The 23,908-nt window shown below is 47.7% G+C and overlaps 1 protein-coding gene across 1 annotated transcript in view; it reads right to left on the reverse strand.

The window, feature by feature from the left end:
• The window catches only part of LOC136614489 (uncharacterized), a 171,436-nt gene that overhangs the window by 86,674 nt on the left and 60,854 nt on the right, over nt 1–23,908 (reverse strand). Inside the window, exon 4 of the mRNA XM_066594117.1 lies at nt 16,919–17,041. Within this exon, the coding sequence (XP_066450214.1) occupies nt 16,919–17,041 (123 nt within the window). The remainder of the gene's footprint in view (nt 1–16,918; nt 17,042–23,908) is intronic.

Genomic DNA, 23,908 nt, shown 5'->3' on the forward strand with positions numbered 1-23,908 from the left:
GCTTGTGCTAGCGACAGCTGGACGCTGCGCTGAGAGACATTGCTGGATGCGGCCGAGGACAGTGGAGGTGAAGGTGTGGGTGCAGGCCGGGAGGCACTCGTGCCTGTGTCCTGAGAGGGGGTCCGATACATTGCTGGATGCATTTTCTGCCATCCACGACAGGATCTGCTCACACTGCTCTGTTTGTAATAACGGTCTACCACGTGGAACCAAAAAATGTGATATGAAGCTGGGGACCCCAGAAACTTGCCTCTCTCCTAATCCCGCAGCAGCCGGCTGCGATTCACCTGGACCAGGAACTCGGCCTGTGCCTACACCCTCACTTGGACCTCCGCATCCTCGCCTGCGTCAACGTCCACGTCCTCTAGCCCTACCCCTACCCCTCAGCATGGTGAATTACGAATAGAGCAGACACAGAGCGGTGTAAATAATAATTTGGAATTATTGGCGTACAGTTGGAGGCTGACAGCGGTATTGCAACGAGAACTCCAGGCAGACACAAAGAATACAAAAGGCTGCAGACACACAGTAAATTTCACACGGACAGGGGTAGCGCAACCAAGGAGCTTTTATTGTAATTTTTTTTAAAAAGAATACAGGATATATAGCGTGTATATGACTTTCCCTCTATCAGTGGCTGTCGTTGCACGCTGTGCGTCAAGTTGACGACAGACGCAGAGCAGTGTAAATAATTATGGAATTATTGGCATACAGTTGGAAGCTGACAGCGGTATTGTAACGCTAACTCCAGGCAGAAACAAAGAATACAGAAGGCTGCAAACAGGCCTAGCGACGCAATAGTGATTCACTACAACTCCCACCAGACACACAGTAAATTTCAGATGGTCAGGGGTAGCCCTAAGAAGGAGCTTTTATTGTAATTTTTTTGGAAAAAGAATACAGGCTACATAGCGTGTATATGACTTTCCCTCTATCAGGGGCTGTCGCCGTACGCTGTGCCTGAAGCTGACGGCAGACACAGAGCGGTGTAAAAAATTAGGGAATTATTGGCGTGCAGTTGGAGGCTGACAGCGATCATGTAACGCAAACTGCAGCCAGAAAAAAATAATATGCAAGGCTGCAAAAAGGCCTAGCTGCGTAATAGTGAAGCACTACAACTCCCAGCAGCCACGCAGTAAAATGCAGACAGTTACAGGTAGCCGTAAGAAGGAGCTTTTTAAAAAAAAATTGAAAAAGAATACAGGCTATATAGTGTGAATATGACTTTCCCTCTATCAGTGGGTGTCGCCGTACGCTGTGCCTGAAGGTGACAGCAGACACACAGCGCTGTAAAAAATTAGGGAATTATTGGCGTACAGTTGGAGGCTGACAGCGGTTATGTAACACAAACTGCAGCCAGAAAAAAATTATACGCAAGGCTGCAAAAAGGCCTAGCTGCGTAATACTGAAGCACTACAACTCCCAGCAGCCACGCAGTAAAATGCAGACGGTCACAGGTAGCCCTAAGAAGGACCGTTGGGGTTCTTGAAGACAGGATTCTACACTACCACAGTCCCTGCCTCACCAGTACTGCTGCTATACTCTGTATAATCAACTGCAGACTGAGAACGCTATAGCTGTAACAGTCTGCAGAGCCCGAGATGAAAAAAAAATTTGGGGGTGCAAAACTACTCCCAGCAGCCACAACAGTAATGCACATGGTCAGATGTGGCCCTAATAAGGACCGTTGGGGTTCTTGTAGACAGGATTCTACGCTACCACTGTCCCTGCCTCACCAGTACTGCCCCTATACTCTGTATAATTGACTGCAGACTGAGAACGCTACAGCTGTAATAGCCTGCACAGCCCGAGATGACAGAAAAAAAATTTGGTGCAAAACTGCTTCCAGCAGCCACAACAGTAATGCACACGGTCAGATGTGGCCCTTAGAAAGACCGTTGGGGGTCAAGTAACGAGCATCTCAAACACCCTAATACTCGAACGAGCATCAAGTTTGGACGAGTATGCTTGTTCATCTCTAGTATCAACCTATCTCTACCCTTATATCCCTGAAACCTTCTTCCCCATCAGCTGTGGCTCCTGTTGGGGAAACAGACAGCGATCTCCCGCATGACAGACGGGGATACTACAATTATAAGAGCAAAAACTGTCAAGAAACACACTGCACTAAAATCCCTCTCTCATCACCAAAGGGTTTCTTTTTCTTCCTATTATTATAATCATCATCATTATTATCCTCATCACTATATTATTAATAGTAATAACATCAACCACACTATTATAATTATTAAATATATATTTCTAGTTTTTCTGCCACCTTCAACATTAAGGAGAGGCAACACTTCAACCTTGAATTGAGCGAAATAACCGAGGGTGCGCGACTGCAGTTTACTCATAACTTTCAAGCTTTTGATAACCACTCTGTTCCTCTTTCCATCGGATGGGCCCGAGCCCCCCGGATAACATCCGGGCTTCTGAAAGCTGCTCTTTTGCATTTAAAACTTATTCCCAGACAACCATAAAATCATCACCAGACTTGATACGCTTTCAGTCGGGCAGGTCCAAGCCCCCCAGAGAAGGCTGGATAACCGCAAGGACACTAGAAGCCATAACAACTGTCAGGCGGGCTGACTCTGCCCCCTGGATAACCTCAGGACACTAGAAACCCATGTTTAATAACAAAAACCATTAGGTGGGCTGACCACGCCCCCTGGATAACCTCAGGACACTAGAAGCCCTTGTTTAACCTCTTCCCTCCCCATGATGTAAGGGTACGTCATGGGAGCGGGGTACTTAAGTCATAGGGATAGCGCGAGATCATAGCAGATCTCGCACTATCCTGCAGCGGGAGTCGGCTGTCACTAGTAGCCAGCCTCCTGCAGCGAGAGTGGGGGGCATCGGAGATGCGCCCACCCACTGTTAATATCTGTGATCTATCTGGAATTTTTAGATTCAAGTTCCCTTCTGTGACGTGCATAATGAATACAGTCCTGCTTTATTGAAGCTAGAAAAGAGTGCTGCTTGTACCTATATTTGATGTTATGTAGAAGTAATATTATGAAGCCCACCAGTAGTACAGTGAGACTGCTGTATGTATGCCACTATTTATGGCTGAAGCAAAAGCCATATTATAGGACTACTCGGCTGTTTCCGTAACTGCTGACCACACCTGGCCACTACATACAGTCAGACCAGGGTAGTGCAGTCCACAACTAGAGATAGGTGCAGGTCCCAGGGGTCGCTAATAATGGGCTGATTTGATTGTTGATCTTGGTGCAGAAATTAAAGGCAGATTTTCAGTATAAATTTTGTGCTGTTTGTGAAAATGGAGTTATATAAAAAGACAATCTCATATTCCGGACAAAGTGGTCGGGAATTCAATCTGTGATGCTGAAAGGTACCTTTAGGGTGCATTCAGACGAGCGTGTTTATGTCCATACATATGTGCGCACATAACCACTCGTCTATTAGAACCATTGGTTCCCTATGGTGTGTTCATATGTCTTTGTTTTACAGGCGTGATAACAGGTGTACCTGTAAAAGATAGGACATGCGTGCACCATAGGTCAGTGGTGCGTGTCAATATTCCCCGCGGGGAGTCCCCTCATCACTGAACACTGTAACAGCACAGTGACAGAGGATTGCAAAGCTCTCCGATTGATTTCAATTGAAAGCAATAGGATGCCGGCACCCATGCAGTAATTTTTGAGAAAGGGCTATTAATATGAGCCCCTCACTGAAAATTAATTCTAGTTGTAGTAAAACTTAAAAAAAATACATAATCACTAGAGATGAGCGAACGTACTCGTCCGAGCTTGATACTCGATCGAATATTAGGGTGTTTGGGATGCTCGTTACTCGTAACGAGCACCACGCGATGTTCGGGTTACTTTCACTTTCATCTCTGAGACGTTAGCGCGCTTTTCTGGCCAATTGAAAGACAGGGAAGGCATTACAACTTCCTCCTGTGATGTTCCAGCCCTATACCACCCCCCTGCAGTGAGTGGCTGGGGAGATCAGGTGTCACCCGAGTATAAAAATCAGCCCCTCCCGCGGCTCGCCACAGATGCATTCAGACATAGAGGAGGGAAAGTGCTGTTGCTGCCTGATCTGCTATAGGGAGAGTGTTAGGAGTATTTTAGGCTTCAAGAACCCCAACGGTCCTTCTTAGGGCCACATCTAACCGTGTGCAGTAGTGTGGAGGCTGCTTTTTGCAGTGTTGCACATTTTTTTTTTTTTGGTATATCGGCCGTGCAGAGCATTGCGCCCTGCAGTAATACTCCAGGGACAGAAGTGCTTAGGCAGGGATAGAAGACATATTATTGATTGAATATAGGCAGTGGGCCTTAGCAAAAAAACTTGGGGGAAAAAATCTATTTGGCCTGCCTGTCACTGTGCTCAGTGTTCTGGGTCCGTCTGTGCTGGGTGTAGTAGTTCTACAAAATCATACGCAGCCAGCTAAGTGTTACAGCAGGCTTTCGCCAAATTATTTCCTGGCTCTGTCTGGGCTCTAAAATCACCGCTGTGTTGCAGTTCATAGTGCAACACTCTGCAGTTCTGTGACACACTCCAGGGACAGAAGTGCGTAGGCAGGGACAGAAGACATATTATTAATTGAATATAAGCAGTGGGCCTTAGCAAAAAAAATTGGGGGAAAAAATCTATTTGGCCTGCCTGTCACTGTGCTCAGTGTTCTGGGTCCGTCTGTGCTGGGTGTAGTAGTTCTACAAAATCATACGCAGCCAGCTAAGTGTTACAGCAGGCTTGCGCCAAATTATTTCCTGGTGTTCCGTAAGCAAAGTCAGCCTCCAACAACAGGCCAATAAGCGGCACATTTAATTACAGCGTTCTGTTTCTGCATTACTGGTAATACAGCATGCTGAGGGGTAGGGGTAGGCCTAGAGGACGTGGACGCGGCCGAGGACGCGGAGGCCCAAGTCAGGGTGTGGGCACAGGCCGAGCTCCTGATCCAGGTGTATCGCAGCCGACTACTGCGGGATTAGGAGAGAGGCACGTTTCTGGCGTCTCCACATTCATCGCACAATTAATGGGTCCACACGGTAGACCTTTATTAGAAAATGAGCAGTGTGAGCAGGTCTTGTCGTGGATGGCAGAAAGTGCTTCCAGCAATCTATCGTCCACCCACAGTTCTGCGCCGTCCACTGCTGCAACTCAGAATCCTCTGGCTGCTGCTCCTCCTTCCTCCCAGCCTCCTCACTCCATTACAATGACACATTCTGAGGAGCGGGCAGACTCCCAGGAACTGTTCTGGGGCCCCTGCTCAGATTGGGCAGCAGTGGTTCCTCTCCCACCAGAGCAGTTTATCGTGACTGATGCCCAACCATTGGAAAGTTCCCGGGGTCCGGGGGATGAGGCTGGGGACTTCCGGCAACTGTCTCAAGACCTTTCAGTGGGTGAGGAGGACGATGACGATGAGACACAGTTGTCTATCAGTGAGGTAGTAGTAAGGGCAGTAAGTCCGAGGGAGGAGCGCACAGAGGATTCGGAGGAAGAGCAGCAGGACGATGAGGTGACTGACCCCACCTGGTTTGCTACGCCTACTGAGGACAGGTCTTCAGAGGGGGAGGCAAGGGCAGCAGCAGGACAGGTTGCAAGAGGCAGTGCGGTGTCCAGGGGTAGAGGCAGGGCCAGACCGAATAATCCACCAACTGTTTCCCAAAGCGCCCCCTCGCGCCATGCCACCCTGCAGAGGCCGAGGTGCTCAAAGGTCTGGCAGTTTTTCACTGAGAGTGCAGACGACGGACGAACAGTGGTGTGCAACCTTTGTCGCGCCAAGATCAGCCGGGGAGCCACCACCAACAGCCTCACCACCACCAGCATGCGCAGACATATGATGGCCAAGCACCCCACAAGGTGGGACGAAGGCCGTTCACCGCCTCCGGTTTGCACCGCTGCCTCTCCCCCTGTGCCCCAACCTGCCACTGAGATCCAACCCCCATCTCAGGACACAGGCACTACCGTCTCCTGGCCTGCACCCACACCCTCACCTCCGCTGTCCTCGGGCCCATCCAGCAATGTCTCTCAGCGCACCGTCCAGCCGTCGCTAGCGCAAGTGTTTGAGCGCAAGCGCAAGTATGCCGCCACGCACCCGCACGCTCAAGCGTTAAACGTGCACATAGCCAAATTTATCAGCCTGGAGATTCTGCCATATAGGGTTGTGGAAACAGAGGCTTTCAAAAGTATGATGGCGGCGGCCCCGCGCTACTTGGTTCCCAGTCGGCACTACTTTTCCCGATGTGCCGTCCCAGCCCTGCACGACCACGTCTCCCGCAACATTGTACGCGCCCTCACCAACGCGGTTACTGGCAAGGTCCACTTAACAAAGGACACGTGGACAAGCACAGGCGGGCAGGGCCACTATATCTCCCTGACGGCACATTGGGTGAATTTAGTGGAGGCTGGGACCGAGCCAGAGCCTGGGACCGCTCACGTCCTACCCACCCCCAGAATTGCGGGCCGCAGCTCGGTGCTGGTATCTGCGGCGGTGTATGCTTCCTCCACTAAACCACCCTCCTCCTCCGCAACCTCTTTCTCGCACTCAAGATGTGTCAGCAGCAGCACTTCGGCAGCAGTCGGTGTCGCGCGGCGTGGCAGCACAGCGGTGGGCAAGCGTCAGCAGGCCGTGCGGAAAATACTCAGCTTAGGAGATAAGAGGCACACGGCCCACGAACTGCTGCAGGGTCTGACAGAGCAGACCGACAGCTGGCTTGCGCCGCTCAGCCTCCAACCGGGCATGGTCGTGTGTGACAACGGCCGTAACCTGGTGGCGGCTCTGCAGCTCGGCAGCCTCACGCATGTGCCATGCCTGGCCCACGTCTTTAATTTGGTGGTTCAGTGCTTTCTGAAAAGCTACCCACGCTTGACAGACCTGCTCGGAAAGGTGCGCCGGCTCTGCGCACATTTCCGCAAGTCCCACACGGACGCTGCCACCCTGAGCACCCTGCAACATCGGTTTAATCTGCCAGTGCACCGACTGCTGTGCGACGTGCCCACACGATGGAACTCTACGCTCCACATGTTGGCCAGGCTCTATGAGCAGCGTAGAGCTATAGTGGAATACCAACTCCAACATGGGCGGCGCAGTGGGAGTCAGCCTCCTCAATTCTTTTCAGAAGAGTGGGCCTGGTTGGCAGACATCTGCCAGGTCCTTAGAAAGTTTGAGGAGTCTACCCAGGTGGTGAGCGGCGATGCTGCAATCATTAGCGTCACCATTCCTCTGCTATGCCTCTTGAGAAGTTCCCTGCAAAGCATAAAGGCAGACGCTTTGCACTCAGAAACGGAGGCGGGGGAAGACAGTATGTCGCTGGATAGTCAGAGCACCCTCATGTCTATATCTCAGCGCGTGGAGGAGGGGGAGGAGGAGGAAGGGGGAAGAGACAGCTTGGCCTACTGCTGAGGGTACACATGCTGCTTGCCTGTCATCCTTTCAGCGTGTATGGCCAGAGGAGGAGGAGGAGGAGGAGGAGGAGGAGGATTCTGAAAGTGATCTTCCTAGTGAGGACAGCCATGTGTTGCGTACAGGTACCCTGGCACACATGGCTGACTTCATGTTAGGATGCCTTTCTCGTGACCCTCGTGTTGCACGCATTCTGGCCACTACGGATTACTGGGTGTACACACTGCTCGACCCACGGTATAAGGAGAATCTTTCCACTCTCATACCCGAAGAGGAAAGGGGTTCGAGAGTGTTGCTATACCACAGGACCCTGGCGGACAAACTGATGGTAAAATTCCCATACGACAGCGCTAGTAGCCGAAGGCGCAGTTCCGAGGGTCAGGTAGCAGGGGAGGCGCGGAGATCAGGCAGCATGTACAGCACAGGCAGGGCAACACTCTCTAAGGCCCTTGACAGCTTTATGGCTCCCCAGCAAGACTGTGTCACCGCTGTGTCACCCAATGCAATGGGATATATTTATGTACCGCCGGTGGCTTCCTGGCACCCACCCATGCTGTGGGTCCACACGGAGTTGTAACTACATCCGTCCACTTCTAAAGAACCCCAGTCTGACTGGGGCATGCAGTGTGGGCCGAAGCCCACCTGCATTAAGCACGACATTACCTTAGCTGTGATGGGCAATGCAATAGGATATATTTATGTACCGCCGGTGGCTTCCTGGCACCCACCCATGCTGTGGGTCCACACAGAGTTGTAACTACATCTGTCCACTTCTAAAGAAACCCAGTCTGACTGGGGCATGCAGTGTGGGCTGAAGCCCACCTGCATTTAATCTGACGTTAGCTCTGCTGTCCAGGGCACTGCAATGGGATACATTTATGTACCGCCGGTGGGTTCCAGGGAGCCACCCATGCTGTGGGTGCACACGGAATTCCCATTGCGGAGTTGTTCCTGCCTGTGACTATTTATAAAAAAAACGCGGTCTGACTGGGGCATGCAGACACCTTGACAGAATGAATAGTGTGTGGCACATGGGTTCCCCATTGCTATGCCCACGTGTGCAGCTCCGGATGGAGGTGGCACAGTATTGGATTTCTCATTGCTTCTGTACAGCATTGTGGGCTATCGCCCCGCCCCTTTTAAAGAGGGTCGCTGCCTAGCCGTGCCAACCCTCTGCAGTGTGTGCCTGCGGTTCCTCCTCATGGCAGACGCAGTTATAAATAGACATGAGGGTGGTATGGCATGAGGGCAGCTGAAGGCTGCGCAGGGACAATTTGGTGTGTGCTGTGGACACTGTGTCGTGCGGGGGGTGGGGGGGGGTTGGGCAGCATGTAACCCAGGAGAAGTGGCAGCAGAGTGTCATGCAGGCAGTGATTGTGCTTTGTTGGAGGTAGTATGGTGCTTAGCTAAGGTATGCTATGCTAATGAGGGCTTTTCAGAAGTAAAAGTTGTTGGGAGGAGGGGGGCCCACTCTTGCCGCTATTGTGGCTTAGTAGTGGGACCGGGGAACTTGAGATGCAGCCCAACATGTAGCCCCTCGCCTGCCCTATCCGTTGCAGTGTCGTTCCCATCACTTTTCTGAATTGCCCAGATTTTAACAAACGAAAACCTTAGCGAGCATCGGCGATATACAAAAATGCTCAGGTCGCCCATTGACTTCAATGGGGTTCGTTACTCGAAACGAACCCTCGAGCATCGCAAAAAGTTCGTCTCGAGTAACGAGCACCCGAGCATTTTGGTGCTCGCTCATCTCTAATAATCACCTCTCTGCCCCTTCTGGGTCTCAGGCGCATCTAGCCCCTTTGGTTCCGTCACTGTAATAAAGTTCTTTCAGCAGGTGGAGAATTAAAATTCCTGCCTGTTGAAAGGGCTGCGTCTGATTGGCTGAGCACTTAACCATTCATTGAATGACAGCTGAGCGCTGCCTGGGATTGGTCACAGCGCTCAGCCAATGACAGGCAGCGCTCGGCCATTCAATGAATTCAATGAATGGCCGCAACAAAACAGGAGGCTAGACAGGCTGGACTAAATGGACATTGTCTTCATTCAGCCTTACGAACTATGTTACTATGAGTGCTGCTGTGATTGGCTAAGCGCTGTGACCAATCACAGGCAGCGCTCAGCTGTCATTCAATGAATGGCTAAGCGCTCAGCCAATCAGACAGAGCCCTTTCAGCAGGCGAGGATTTTAAATCCACGCCTGCTGGAAGAACTTCATTACAGTGATGGGACTCAAGCGACTAGTTGCACCAGATATGAATGATTTTCAGGGTTTCCGGCACGCCATTGTTTTCAATGGGGCCACCAGCAGCCGTGGCCCCATTGAAAGCAATGCTGCACGGACATACATTCATGCATGTTTGTGCACGTATGTGGGTGCGCCGGTTTTGTGCGCACGTATATATGCACAACCACGCGCTCGTGTGAATGCACCCTTGCATGAAGGAACTGTCTGTCAGGCTCCAGCTCACAAAGTGTCACTGAAGTGTACAAGTGGGAGTTATTATTTGCATTTACGCAGATAACTTATTGTTCAATAGTTCTTTGGTGACTTATCATCATAGGAGACAGCCATTTAAACAAATGCACAAATCTTTCAAGCACAAACGACTGTTACTTTACACAAGAGGACTTTTGATCAACCAGCGACTATTATTTCAGTGAGCTGCAATGAGACGACCAGCAAATAGTGAGCAAATTATCACTCATTGCTCTGTCGGTGGCCATATTGATAATGAACCGTTATCACTAAAATTGCTGTTTCCAGAGATTATTCAGACAATAGTCGTCTCATGTAAAGGCAACTTAAAGGGGTGGTCTCGCGAAACCAAGTGGGGTTATACACTTCCGTATGGCCATATTAATGCACTTTGTAATGTACATTGTGCATTAAATATGAGCCATACAGAAGTTATTCCACTTACCTGCTCCGTTGCTAGCGTCCTCGTCTCCATGGTTCCGTCTAAATTCGCTCGCAGCTTGCTTTTTTAGACGCGCTTGCGCAGTCCGGTCTTCTCTATTCAGCACGAGCCGCTTCAGTGTGCTCCCCGCTACAGCTCTTCTGCGCATGCGCAGACGAGCTGTCACTGCTCGGGAGCGCGCTGAAGCGGCCATTCTGCACCATCCTCTGTTAGAGGAAGGTGCAGAAACTGGAGCTGCCCAGCGGAGAAGACCAGCCCAGCCCAGCAGCCCCGAGAAGCCTCCCAGGTAAGTGATGGGTCGGGGGGGGGCTGCCGCTGCGCCGGGCTGCGCCGGGCGGGGGGGCTGCCGCTGCGCCGGGGGGGCTGCCGCTGCGCCGGGGGAGCTAGCGCTAGGCCGGGGGGGCTGTCGCTAGGCCGGGGGGGCTGTCGCTGCGCCGGGGGAGCTAGCGGTGGGCCGGGGGGGGCTGTCGCTAGGCCGGGGGGGCTGTCGCTAGGCCGGGGGAGCTAGCGCTAGGCCGGGGGGGCTGTCGCTAGGCCGGGGGAGCTAGCGCTAGGCCGGGGGGGCTGTCGCTAGGCCGGGGGGGCTGTCGCTGCGCCGGGGGAGCTAGCGGTGGGCCGGGGGGGGGCTGTCGCTAGGCCGGGGGGGCTGTCGCTAGGCCGGGGGAGCTAGCGCTAGGCCGGGGGGGCTGTCGCTAGGCCGGGGGAGCTAGCGCTAGGCCGGGGGGGCTGTCGCTGCGCCGGGGGAGCTAGCGCTAGGCCGGGGGGGCTGTCGCTGCGATGGGGGGGGCTGTCGCTGCGCCGGGGGAGCTAGCGCTGGGGAGCCGGGGGCTAGCGCCGGTTACCTGCTGTCTGGTCGGCGGCTGCGGGGCGTCTGGTCGGCGGCTGCGATGCGTCCGGTTGCCATGGAGACACAGCTGGCGGCGTCTCGGGAGCGCGCACGTCGGGCTGCAGCGAGCGACTGGGAAAGAGCCGGCGGCCATCTTGAGGAAACTTTTATAACTTGCTGAAACGCTGGAACGGTAAGTACGAACCAGCTAGAAATGTCATTTACAGGGGGGCTTAGTAATGTGTGTTTAATGGGGGGGACTGGGCAAAAAAAAAAATTAACTGCTTCCTCGAGACATCTCCTTTAACACGGGGCTGAATTTTCCATAAGGACTTACGTTCCATCTAAAACTCTTTATCATGGGCTGATGATCAGCAGCACAAGGGTTAATATGAATGCTCGTTGCTGATTGTTCTCTTATGAAGTTTTGCCCGCAATCAGTTGACAAACAAGCAAACGCTCCCTTGTCAGCAGATCTAATTTACTATGTGGACATGAAGATCCTTGTTTGCCGGCATCACATTGTCTTGTGTAAACTGGGGAGATGCTTACAAAAACCATAAAAACAACAGCTGTACAAGCAAATTGTACCGTCTATAGTGTACTGTAAATCCAGACCCCTGTATATAGGCAGCCATAGTGTACTGTAAATCCCCAGACCCCTGTATATAATCAGCCATAGTATACTGTAAATCCAGACTCCTGTATATAACCATCTATAGTGTACTGTAAATCCCCAGACCCTTGTATATAACCAGCTATAGTGTACTGTAAATCCCCAGGCACCTGTATATAACCATCCATAGTGTACTGTAAATCTCCAGACCCCTGTATATAACCAGCCATAGTGTACTGTAAATACCCAGACCCCTGTATATAACCATCCATAGTGTACTGTAAATCCTCAGACCCCTGTACATAACCAGCCATAGTGTACTGTAAATCCCCGGCCCCCTGTATATAACCAGCCATAGTATACTGTAAATCCCCAGGCACCTGTATATAACCAGCCATAGTGTACTGTAAATCCCCAGACTCCTGTATATAACCAGCCATAGTGTACTGTAAATCCCCAGCCCCCTGTATATAACTATCCATAGTGAACTGTAAATCCCCAGACCCCTGTATATAACTATCCATAGTGTACTGTAAATCTCCAGACCACTGTATATAGCCAGCCATACCGTACTGTAAATCCCCAGACCCCTGTATATAACCAGGTATAGTGTACTGTAAATCCCCAGACCCCTGTATATAGCCAGCCATAGTGTACTGTAAATCCCCAGACCCCTGTGTATAACCAGCCATAGTTTACTGTAAATCCCCAGACCACTGTATATAGCCAGCCATTATGTACTGTAAATCCCCAGACCTTGAAGGCAGCAGAGTGCTTAACGAAGCTGCCAGGGACTGGGGGCGGAGTTACAGGAGTGAGGTCAGTGACCGGAAAGGGATAGGTTTAGGAGCAGGAAGAGGAGGGCACAAAAATTGTTGGATCTTAGCAGAGGGAGGTATTGCAGGGCCAGGGGATAAGGCTCCAACAGTCCGTAAAAAAGGCAGAGGTTCAGCTGCAGCGCGTGCAGGGGGTGCTGGGACACGTGTCCTCAGCCTTCTGATAGCATACGGCATGCTGCCCCACGCTCCCCTGCACGGGCTGCCAGCATGCAGGGCAGATAGCCCAGTTTGGTATTGAGAGACGGGGAGTTGCAGAAGGCAAGGGGTCTCTTAGCCCACACAGCATAGGCAGCAGGGGCAGTAGGGCAGGCGTAGGTAGATGGAGGTCGCAAGGGAACACAGTGCGTCTCACACTCTCTGCTTGAAGGCGAATGGGGGAGGAAGTTGGTGAGCAATAGGAGGAATGCAGGGGCACGCGAGGCTGGTAGCAGTGATGTAGAGAGCAGGCATCAGGAACGGCATTACCAGTTGAGTCGTCACCGACCGCCGTCAATTTCTTTGTCATACTTTCCAAGTGACGGGCAGGTTCGCCGCTGGAAGCAGATGCGCTCACGGTAGCCGCCAGTCCGGAGTATCGCAGAGGGAACGGCTCGAGGGGCTTTGCCTAGGAGCAGGCGGCAGCACTCGGCCTGACACAGAAGGAGTCAACGCGGCAGGTTGGCGAGGACCCTACCCTTGGCAGCGCCGGAGGTCGGTCTAGCTGGTAAGTCATCATGTAACAATGCATGGAAAAATTGTTTGGACCCGTCAAGAGAAACGAGTGACTGAGATTTGGTTACAGTCTTAAAATCATTACAGTACACATTGATCAAAAACTGACCAGCCAGGCATCCGTCGAGGGCCTGCCTAACTTAATCGATAGTGAAGTTTTTTCTTTTGCGACGGTTAACCCGGCAGATGGAGATCCCGCCAAAGGTCTAAAGATTGTTGATTCTGCAGGGTGCGTAGTTTAGTGGTTAGGACCGCTGCTTTCCAATGCTGGAATACTATGTGCAAATCTGACCAAGGACAAAACCTGCATGGAGTTTATATGTTCTCTTTATTATTTGAGATGTTGTTGGAAGGTTTGGTGGAGAAAAAAAAAAAGTATTAAAAAACGTGTTTATATGGGTATTTGGTTCAGCTAGTGAGAAAAAAAAAAGTCCATACACTCATAATTAAAATAAAAGTTGCAGTTAGTTTTTCTAGTGAATTTGGGTTTGCAGTTGATTGATGACACCTTACGTTTGAAAATAAATGTAAAAAAGTCATCTATGGGGCGTGGTCAGCCCGCCTGACTTTTTTTTCTGGTTAATAAATACGGTTTCCAAGGGGCGTGGTCAGCCCCACCGGATGGTTGGTTAATAACACTTTATGCTTGAAAGCAAAAAAGAAAAGCTCAGCTTTTGTTATTAACCCCTTAATGATGTGGCCTATTTTGGCGTTGAGCACCAAACGATTTTTGGTATTTTTTCATCTCCATTTTCCAAAAGCCATAACTTTTTTATTTTTCCGTTGACTCAGCTGTATAAGGGCTTGACTGTCTGTATCGCCGACTGTCTGTATCACCCATACTATGTCTTCCTTTTTTCTCAAACTAAACCTCTCTAAAATTGACCTCCTAATTTTTCCGCCTTCCAACCGACCTCCCCTCAACATCTCCATTCCAGTGTCTGGGACCTTCATAACCCCCAGACAGCATGCCCGCTGCCTTGGGGTCACATTGGACACCTCTCCTTTACCCCCCATTTCTAATCTCTGGCTCAAACATGCCACATGCACCTCAGAAATATTGCTAAAAAAACGTCCGTTCCTCACCACAGACACGCTAAAGACACTCATCCACTCGCCCTCATCCACTCCCGACTCGACTACTGCAACTTGCTACTCATTGGCCTCCCCCACACCAGACTCGCTCCAATCCATACTAAATGCGGCAGCTAGGCTCTTTTTTTCTATCCAACCGTTTCTAAGACGCCTCTACACTGTACAAGTCGCTACATTGATTGCCTATCCACTGCATAACTAAATTTAAACTCCTCAACCTCACCCACAAAGCTCTGCATGGCGCTGCGCCACCATACATCGCCTCCCTCCTGCCAGTACACCACCCAATTCGCTCACTCCGATCTACTAACACACTCAGACTAAACACCCCTGTAATACGAACCTCCCATGCTCACCTGCAGGACTTCCCCAGAGCAGCACCCATCCTCTACCCCAAGGCATCTGGACAATTCCCAATGCACAAAATTTCAGATGTGCCGTAAAAATGCACCTCTTCAGGGTAGCATACTAAATCCTGCCCCCCTTGCACCTCCTGTACAACCCACACCCCATTTGTTTCAAACTGAATGTACCTCACATTGTAATTGCTGCATTGTTTTACATTTATCCCATGCCTGAAAGCGCTGCGGAATAAGTTGGCGCTATACAAATAAAGATTATTATATGTTCTATCTTTTATAGGTGCAGATTTTTTCCTGCACGCGCGTTGCGTTTTTTTCTGTGCGGAAAAATGTGTGAATCTCTGCTTGTCTGAACGAGCCCTTAAAATATGCAGGACAACTCCTTTGATGTAATAGTAGGGGCATCACTAATTGCTGTAAGCCTGCAAGGTGCACTACATGTAGTGTGACTGGCCCCCTATACAAGCCTCATCTATGTGCAGGTATAATACTAGCAGCCCCCCAGTGTATGGTTGGTGTGAGAGCGGTCGTACATCAGTATTCTGCACCTGTGCTCCTCCATATAGCATTGTGTCTTTCTGCCTGCTGCAGGGAGCTGGGGTGTTCCTGCTCTTGCATCTTTGTATCAGTAGGTTTTCAGGGTTTTTTTGTCGGATTTGATCATTTTTATTGAATCATTTGAAACATTTAAACTCAGTGATTAGAAATGCAGTGTGAGGCTGGAGGTCCATGTACCAAGAATGTCCTGTCTGACACTACGTCACCAATCGTATGGGGTTTTTCCTTGAATGACAGCAGTATTTTATGTCGTCTTTAGCTGCGACGGTTTGTACAGATGAAACGAGGTTTTAATATTTTGTATCTGTAAAACCCATGCATCTAAAAACTGCATTGGAAATGTGATATGCAGTAAAAGTGCGCGGCGCACTAATGCTACATGTACAAGCACTCCGAGAGTGGATTCAGCTATACATTTCCAGGAGGGATAAAAGAGGATCAGCTTGATGTAAGGTTAGAAGATAAAGTGCTCAGGATTTTTTTTTTATGGGCAATGCAAATAGTTACTTAGACAGACATGTCTTATAGTTCTTGCTCTCATGGGGTATTTTGCCTCTGAATTAGGGCTCCTACCCACTAGCATTTTTTTTCACTGTGAAATTCGCAGCGGTTTTTTTTTTTCTGCAGGGGTCTATGGGACTTGTAATGTTAAAATCGCGATTTACCGCGAAATCGCGATTTTGTGCGATCGCGATTTTAGCTTTACAAGTCCATAGCTCATAGACCCCTGCAGAAAAAAAAAACGCTGCAAATTTAGCAGTAAAAAAAACGCTAGTGGGTAGTCACCCTAAAATACAGATTCTGCACCCAATTTTCTGCCCATTTCACACCATTTTAGCATTCCATGAATTGGCAGGCAGATCCCGGCTGTAGATCATATAGGACACATTTTTTTCATGCAGATTTTGAAATCAACATTACAGCAATAATAATTAACATGACAATCACATGGAAACCAGATCCGGCGGGCGAATGCGCATTTACCCCATTGACTACAGCAGAACTCCAAACTATAACTTCAATATTCTACCATGGATTAAATGGACATAACCATGGCAGAACAATCTAACATGAATATGCCAGTTTAAAACCCGTGTAAACGACGCCTTAGGGCTCAGTCAAACGGGCATTTTGACGCACAAATTTTTGAATGCATCAGTTATGCGTTCAAAAATTTGCGTCCCCGAAGCGGGCGTCACGGCGGGAAAAAGTGTGCTGCCCGCTATCCCCTGCTGTGGCTGACAGCTGCAGCAGGGGATTCCTTGGATGTGAAACAGCTGGATGCTGTCACATTCAGGGGTTCCACCTGTGGTCAATGGGGCCAGCCCCATTGAGCGCAAGGTGTTTCACATCCACGGGTTTCACTTACACACAACACCCGTTTGCCGCAGTTACATGCATTCTGCGAACCGGTGTCCTATAATTTTTGCCACGTATGTTTATGCTCATTTAAAATTCGCACATGTGCACACTCCCATTGAAAAGCATTGGTTCTATTTAAATGCAGCCAGCAAATGCAACTGACAGACGTGCGTACAAACGCCCGTGTGACTGAGCCCTTATACTGTGTGTGGATGAGAAACCAGGACAACAGCTGGTTACAGGTACTCACCGGGCCGAGACATTTCCGAGTTTTACCATATTTTGGTACACAAAATGCTTGGTATACAGAGCTCCCAGGATGGCAACACCCGCTGTTACATTGGTGACTGTGAAAACATGGATTTCCATTGTTCTAAATGTAAAACAGACAAAACAGAAGACAGTGAAGATTATTACATGCTTGTCAACTCTTCCATAATGTCCATGAGCCTCCCAGACAAAGGGGAGAACTCCCAGATACACGACAGGGTTGTCAAATCTGCCATATGTCACCAAAGCCTCTTGAAAGATGTCAAAATAAATATCCTGTGGCCCTGGTGGCGGATGTATGGCAGGCAGTCAGGGACATGCAGACTTATCTCGCTTTAGGTTTCCCAATCTTAATTTTAAAAATAATAATCTTTATTTTTTTTCTGAGCAAGTTATCCATAAAAATCACAGAGGGCTAACATTTTTTTTTTAACAATTTTTAATAAAAATGTTTCATTTTACAAAGGAATATAACATTGAGATAATGTATGAAGGCGTACAAGGCTGGCTGGGTTAGTGGTAATAGTACAATTCTAATCTATTATAGCCAGATTCTTCTCTAGCTTTCTTTGTTGTTTTGTTTGAAAAACGATTCAAAAACCTCATTGGCCTGGCCAGGACCAACTTGCAGAAGGGGAAAAGGAGGGAGGTAGGCAGGTATTGGGGTGGGGTATCGAGGGGGTGAGGGATGTTCTTCTCTTATGGGGCAGCAACCCAAGGGGGGCGGGATCCCCAAGGTTAGCTTTCGGGCTTTGTATTTATAGTGCAGTTGAGATGCCAGCCTCCACTGTAGGGATGGTGTAATCTATCCATGGGGTCCAAATATTCAGAAATCTGTCATACCTATCCTCTGAAATTGATGGTAATTTCTCATTAATCAGGTACAAATTTATTCAGCATTTGACCTCAGAGAAGACCAGTGAGGTATTTTGCCAAGGTCGAGCGATAGTTTGTTTTGTGGCTAGGATGAAGAACGAAATCAGCTTTCTAGAGTTTGGAGATATATTTGCAATCCTTTTGTTCAGTAGGGCTTCCCATGGGTTTTTACGCAGGTTTTGATTAGCTACTGTATAGATTAGGAAGTATACTCTAATCCACAGTCTTTTGACTCGAGTGCAGGACCACCATATGTGAAACATATTTTCTGGGGAGGAGCAGTCTTTAGAATGACCTGGAACCGCGTGAGCAATTCTTGTAGGGACTAAGTACCAGCATAATAGGATTTTATACGATGTTTCTAACATCAGTGTATTGCGGGCACCACAATTGGTTGATCTCCAAATCTGGAACCATTCGTCGTTGTTTAGAATGTTACCTATATCTCGCTCCCATTTTGCTACATATGATAGTTGCAAACGATAGGAGGTATGTACACGGCCCGGATATATTTGTGAGATAAGGCCTTTTGCTTGTGGGTATTTGAGACAGAATTTTTCAAAGGGGGTTGTTTTTAATGGGGAGTTTGTGTTTTTGAGAAGAGAGGTTATGAAATTCTTGAGCAGTAAATAGTGGAATATTTCAGAAGATGGTAGGCCAAACTTCTGAAGGGCAGGGAATGTAATTATATCATTTAATGAAAGTAAGTGGTGTATTTTGGATATACCTTTGCTTGTCCAACTTTCAAAGGACAGTGGGGAGTCAAGACCTGGTGGGAATAAGGAGGTATGCAAAAATGGTAGAAGGGGTAAGTGAGGGGAGATAAGTTTCCCAGAGTACTTCATGGAATCCCAGATTTTTAGGGAATGTTTTATAATGGGTTTAGCGATAGGTTGTCTAGGAGTCGGAGTAGTCCACAAAATCGAGTCCACTGTGAGAGGGTGTAATTCCATGGCCTCTAGAGCAAGCCAAAGAGGCACATTGGTTGTGGAATGAAGGAGGGCTAGTTGGGCCACCTGGGCAGCTTGGTAGTATTTCAATATATTTGGAGCTCCCAATCCTCCCTGCAGTCTATGTCTGTATAAAGTAGAGCATGACACAATAGGAATAGAGTTATTCCAAATAAAGCAAAGGGTCATCTGCTGAAGTATCTTCATGATGCGCCCAGGTACATGTATCGGAAAAAGTAAAGCAGTTTAGGCAGAAATGTCATTTTTGGGGAATTCACTCTTCCAATCCATGAGATGTGGTATTGGCCCCAGCTTTCCAGAAGTAGTCTGAGCATGGCAATATTGCTTACATGCCACCAGCTATGGGACTATTATCGTTTAATCAGTCACAGAGTCCGGGATCCACCTATGCCACTCTATACATATTATGCATCCTCCCATATCGGGGCGTGCTCTCCAGGCTGGGCCTTACCTGATTGGTTGTCATTGTCTCACACCCCTAGGGGTGTACTTCTTATTGCCTCTTAAAAGTGCTGTTAGGACTTACTGGCTTCATTGCTCTCCAGTCTACTTTCTGGGCTGGAGATGCTGGCATGTCTGTGGTTCCTTAGCTAGGTCTAGTTGGGCTACATTTATTATTATTACCTAGACTAGGTCTTGTATTTATCGAGTATGGCTCATTACATTTGGGAACTTATTAAGCTAATGAAACTTTATCTTATTATCTGCTGAGTATTGGCTCAGATGTGATAAGAATCGTCTAAGGGCTAAGCTACTTTCAGCTCTGGAATCTACTTGAGGGCTATTCCTCAAAGGTTTCTTATTAGTCCACTATTTTCACATGGATGGACCCAGGCCCTATGACAATCCTGGTCATTAGGGACCCACATTAATGTGTGTTCCATCTACTTTGGACAGCCTGATAGGAGAATTCTCCATTTGTAGCGTGATTCAGTATCACAACGAGACTCTTCTTGTTAGCATCTCTTTGCCAGTATCGGCTCTACTTTTTCTACAAGACGTATACAGTCTGTATCACCTGTCCAAATTGCTACTCTATTGGCAATTTGTTCCTAATCATCTAGGGTTCCTAATGTGTCACTTAGTTGACGGAAATGCGTCAAACCAATACCAGAACCCGACCAGTTCCTTTGAGATTGGAACTGAGTCATTTCACTTACAAGCATAAATATGTTATTCTGAATCAATATCCTAACAATTACTAATAACTCCCACATCACTAGGTCTAATCCTTGACTACCCTTATTCGAGAGCGAGCACTATCATTAGGGGTCCCTCTAAGGAAAAAAACTAGAATTGTATCAGCTAGTAGCATCACTCATGTCCTAAGTGAGAGATATTCTGTATCAGAACTAACACTAGCCACTGGTTCATCCTCATGTGGCTGATTAGTGATTAACAGTTGAGATATTTTTTCACTATCGATGGGGTCTTCTGGGACTCTTGCTCTTCTTGTTGTGTTCTAGATGTTGTGTGTCTTGTATGTCTTTTGAGGCGCATTATTTTAAATCTATCAATAAAAGTTAATTTTAAAAAAAAAAGGATCAATGAATGAGTTTACAGAGGAGTGGCATGTAATTTTGCTCATATAGCGAGGTGTAGGAGCTTGTTAAATTAATGCCCAAGTAGCCCAATGTCCCCATCATCCATTTAAAGGGGAAGTTGGTTTGGAGTAGGGAGACCATATCTGGGGGTAATGTGTGGTTGAAAGCTTTTGACTTTGCGCTGTTGATGATAAGGCCAGACAGAGACCCAAACCTGGACAGTTCCGCCATTAGGTTAGGGATAGTGGTATAGGTAGAAGATATTATAGCCAATATATCATCAGCAAACATGCTAATTTTATGGTGAATATAGGCAATTTCAATTCACCTGATGTCAGGGTTGTTTCCAATTTTAATCGCTAATAACTCTATCGCTAGAATGAAAAGGAGGGGGGACAATGGACAGCCCTGCCTTGTGCCTCGCCGGATCGAGATGTTATCTGAGCAAAAGCCCTTGTAATGAACAAAGGCTTTGGGGGAAGAATATAAAATACGTAGCCATGTGAGGAATTCAGCGGGAAATTTCCAGTGTTCCAGTACTGAAAACATATATGGCCAGCTTATAGTGTACAAATCCAAGGAGAGCAACTTTGCAGGAATGCCCCTATTTTGACAAATGTGGGTGAGTTGGGTGAATCGACGTATGCTGTCTGGAGCTTGTCGTCCAAAAAGGCCAAAATTTTAGTAAGAAGCTTCATGTCTACATTAATTAAGGATATAGTAGTACTATTTATCCAGCAAATCTCTTTCAGGCTTTGGTATCATGGAGATAGCTGCCAAGAGAGAAGTCTGACCTATTTGCTATCCATCTCGGATGGCGTTAAAGTAATTTGCAAGATGTGTGCAGAATGGGGGAAATTTTATTTTTATAGTAAGAAGAAGAAAAACCATCCGGTCCCAGGTGTTTATTAATTTTCAATGCTTTTATAGCTTCTATGACTTCTTCTAGAATAATTTTTTCCGCCAAGTGTTCAAAGAATGTGCTAGGAAGCATGGGAAATGTGATATCGTGAAAGTAAGAGGTTATCTGTTCTGGGGATCGGTGATGTGACTGGGAGTAAAGCTTATCGAAAAGTTGTCTGAACTCTGATACTATAGTGAATAGGTTTGCCGTGATTGTATTATGTCTAGTGCGGAGCCTAAAAAAGGGCTTATCGTAGCGCTGGCTCATAGCCTGCGGGCTAAGGGAGTAGACAGTTTGTTATTTACCACATAAAAGTGTCAGCAGGACCATCTTAGTTTGCACTCAACAAGTTTTGAAATACATAGGTCTAGTTCTGTCCTAGCTTGAGAGATTAATCTTAAATTCTCCCAAGATGGGTGATTTTTGGCCTTGTCTTCTAACTGTAGAACCTTTTGCTCTAATTCTAGTTGTCAGGATAGGCGCTCTCTCTTTCGCCGGGCGGAGGACTACCTTATGCGCCTCTCACAGTGACATGGGTGAGGAGGCGGAGGGGCTATTTATAGCAAAGTATCCTTCTAATTGTGGTGTTATCAGAGACAGTACCTCGGGTAGTGCTAGAAGAGAATCATTAATGGCCCATGTGGTATTAGTGCGTTTTGACATTAAAGAGCTGCATGGATATTGATACTGGGCTGTGGTCCATCCAAGGAATGGAAAGAATTTTAGTACAGGTTATTTGTGGCAGGAAGATATTAGAATGTGGTCTATTCTTCTATATAGGGAGTGTGGGGCTGAAAAATGCATAAAATATTTGGTAGTGTTGGTTTCCCTCTAGAAATCGACTACGTGGTGCTGGGTGAGCAATACTCGAAGATTATGTGACAGGGATTTCTAGGGCGGCAGCAGAGGTGTCAGATGAGTTATGGAGTTTCTGTCCAGGCCCGCGTTCAAAATACAATTTGAGTCCCCTCACAGTATGACCGTCCCATATTTATTTGTCTCTACCAGTTCAAACAATTTTGTAAGGAAATGTATTTGTCCGGTATTTGGGGTATAGTACGATACAATGGTTACCGGGACATGTTGAATTATACCTGTGAGTAATAGATAATGGCCTTCGGGGTCAGAGATAGTTGATGTGTGATACTTTACTGATCGTAAATTGATCATTTAGATTGATATATATCTGTGTATGTTTGTCAGTGAGCTCAATTTTTAACAGAGTGAATAAAAGTTATATTTTATGTTTAAAATTAGTTAGTGGGCTCTTCCCAGTGTAAATAATGTGTGAGTAAAGGGGACTAACCGGTTGAAGCATATTGTGACAGTTTTTGTTTTAGATGAAGCAGTTGATGAAAAAAAATGGGAATGGGTGAAGAGAGAACGCGGGGAAGGATTAGTGGAAAAATTTCTTCAAGCATACAATATTGGCATGGACTTTTTTATAATAGCAGAAAGTTTTGGATCGTTTATTGGGGGAATTAAAGCCCTGCACATTGTGCAAGATAATTTTTAAATTCATGGGCAGTTATATAAAGAACTATAAACATTGGATATCTGGGACACCCAGCCCCACGGGAGAAGAATAGGGGGAGAAAGTGAGGGGGAGAGAGTGGGGAGAAGGAGGTGTGGGAGCGATATAGAGAAGGTGCCAGACCTGTAAATTCAACATGGAAGACATTTAAGACATTACAAGTAACTAGCATGGTAAGAGCTGTTTTGGTGGTCATAACATCAACTACAACGTGGGAACGACACACGGCAACAATGCCAAAGAGGCGTTCTTAAGCTTTATATAAAATATTCAGAGGAGAACCAAGTGCATGAGGAGGTGGGGGGGGGGGAAATAAAAAATAGTAGAGAGGAAAGGAAGAAGCAGAGGAAAGGAGAAAATAAAAATAAATAAGAGAAGAAGGTGGAAAGAGTTAGAAAAGAAGAGTTGGTTTGTAGCATAGAGCGTATAGGCCCCAAGAACTAAATTCTAGAGTCTATTAACTAAAGATAACCAGAATCCCAGTCCATGGGTAGTATTTGGCAGACCCTTCCATTTCCCTTACTCCAGTAGTTTTTTCATTCTTTTTACTTCTATCGGCGGAGTGGCGATTCTACATGCATATATGAAGTTAGTCCATAAGTGATAAAGGTATCGCTGCCAAGTTGCCTGCGTCAATCATGCATTTTCTGTTTCATTAGGAGGCTATAAAGTTTGCCTGTGGAACATAGGAGTTGGAAAGGCCTTCGAAGACAGGGAAGTATACGCATGGTCATAACATGTCCAGCAATGTATTTAAGGATGTTGGAGTCTCTTCAGTTGGAGTTGGATACTTTTCTTGGAAAGGCACCCTCAAGGTCAGTCTGACTTGAATGGCAGGAGGCAGCACCTCCCAAGATTATGGCTCACAGTTGCTCGTTGGTTTCCGGGGAGATCTAGAAGGTTGCAATGCATCTGGTGAACCTGATTGCTGGTCCGGGAGCTGGAAGCACATGTCCGTAAAGCAGCGCCGAGCTCTATCCGGGGACAGGATAGTATGGGTGTTAGCTTGGAAGAGGAATGTCAGCGTAAACGGGAAGCCCCACCTATACTGGATGCGCTTTTGCTGCAAAATTTCCAAATAGGGCTTGAGGGCTGTCCTTTTAGCAAGGATTGAAGGGGCCAGGTCAGGGAATAATTGATA

This window comes from Eleutherodactylus coqui, chromosome 1 (genome assembly GCF_035609145.1).
Source record: "Eleutherodactylus coqui strain aEleCoq1 chromosome 1, aEleCoq1.hap1, whole genome shotgun sequence".
NCBI classification, from domain to species: Eukaryota; Metazoa; Chordata; class Amphibia; order Anura; family Eleutherodactylidae; genus Eleutherodactylus; species Eleutherodactylus coqui.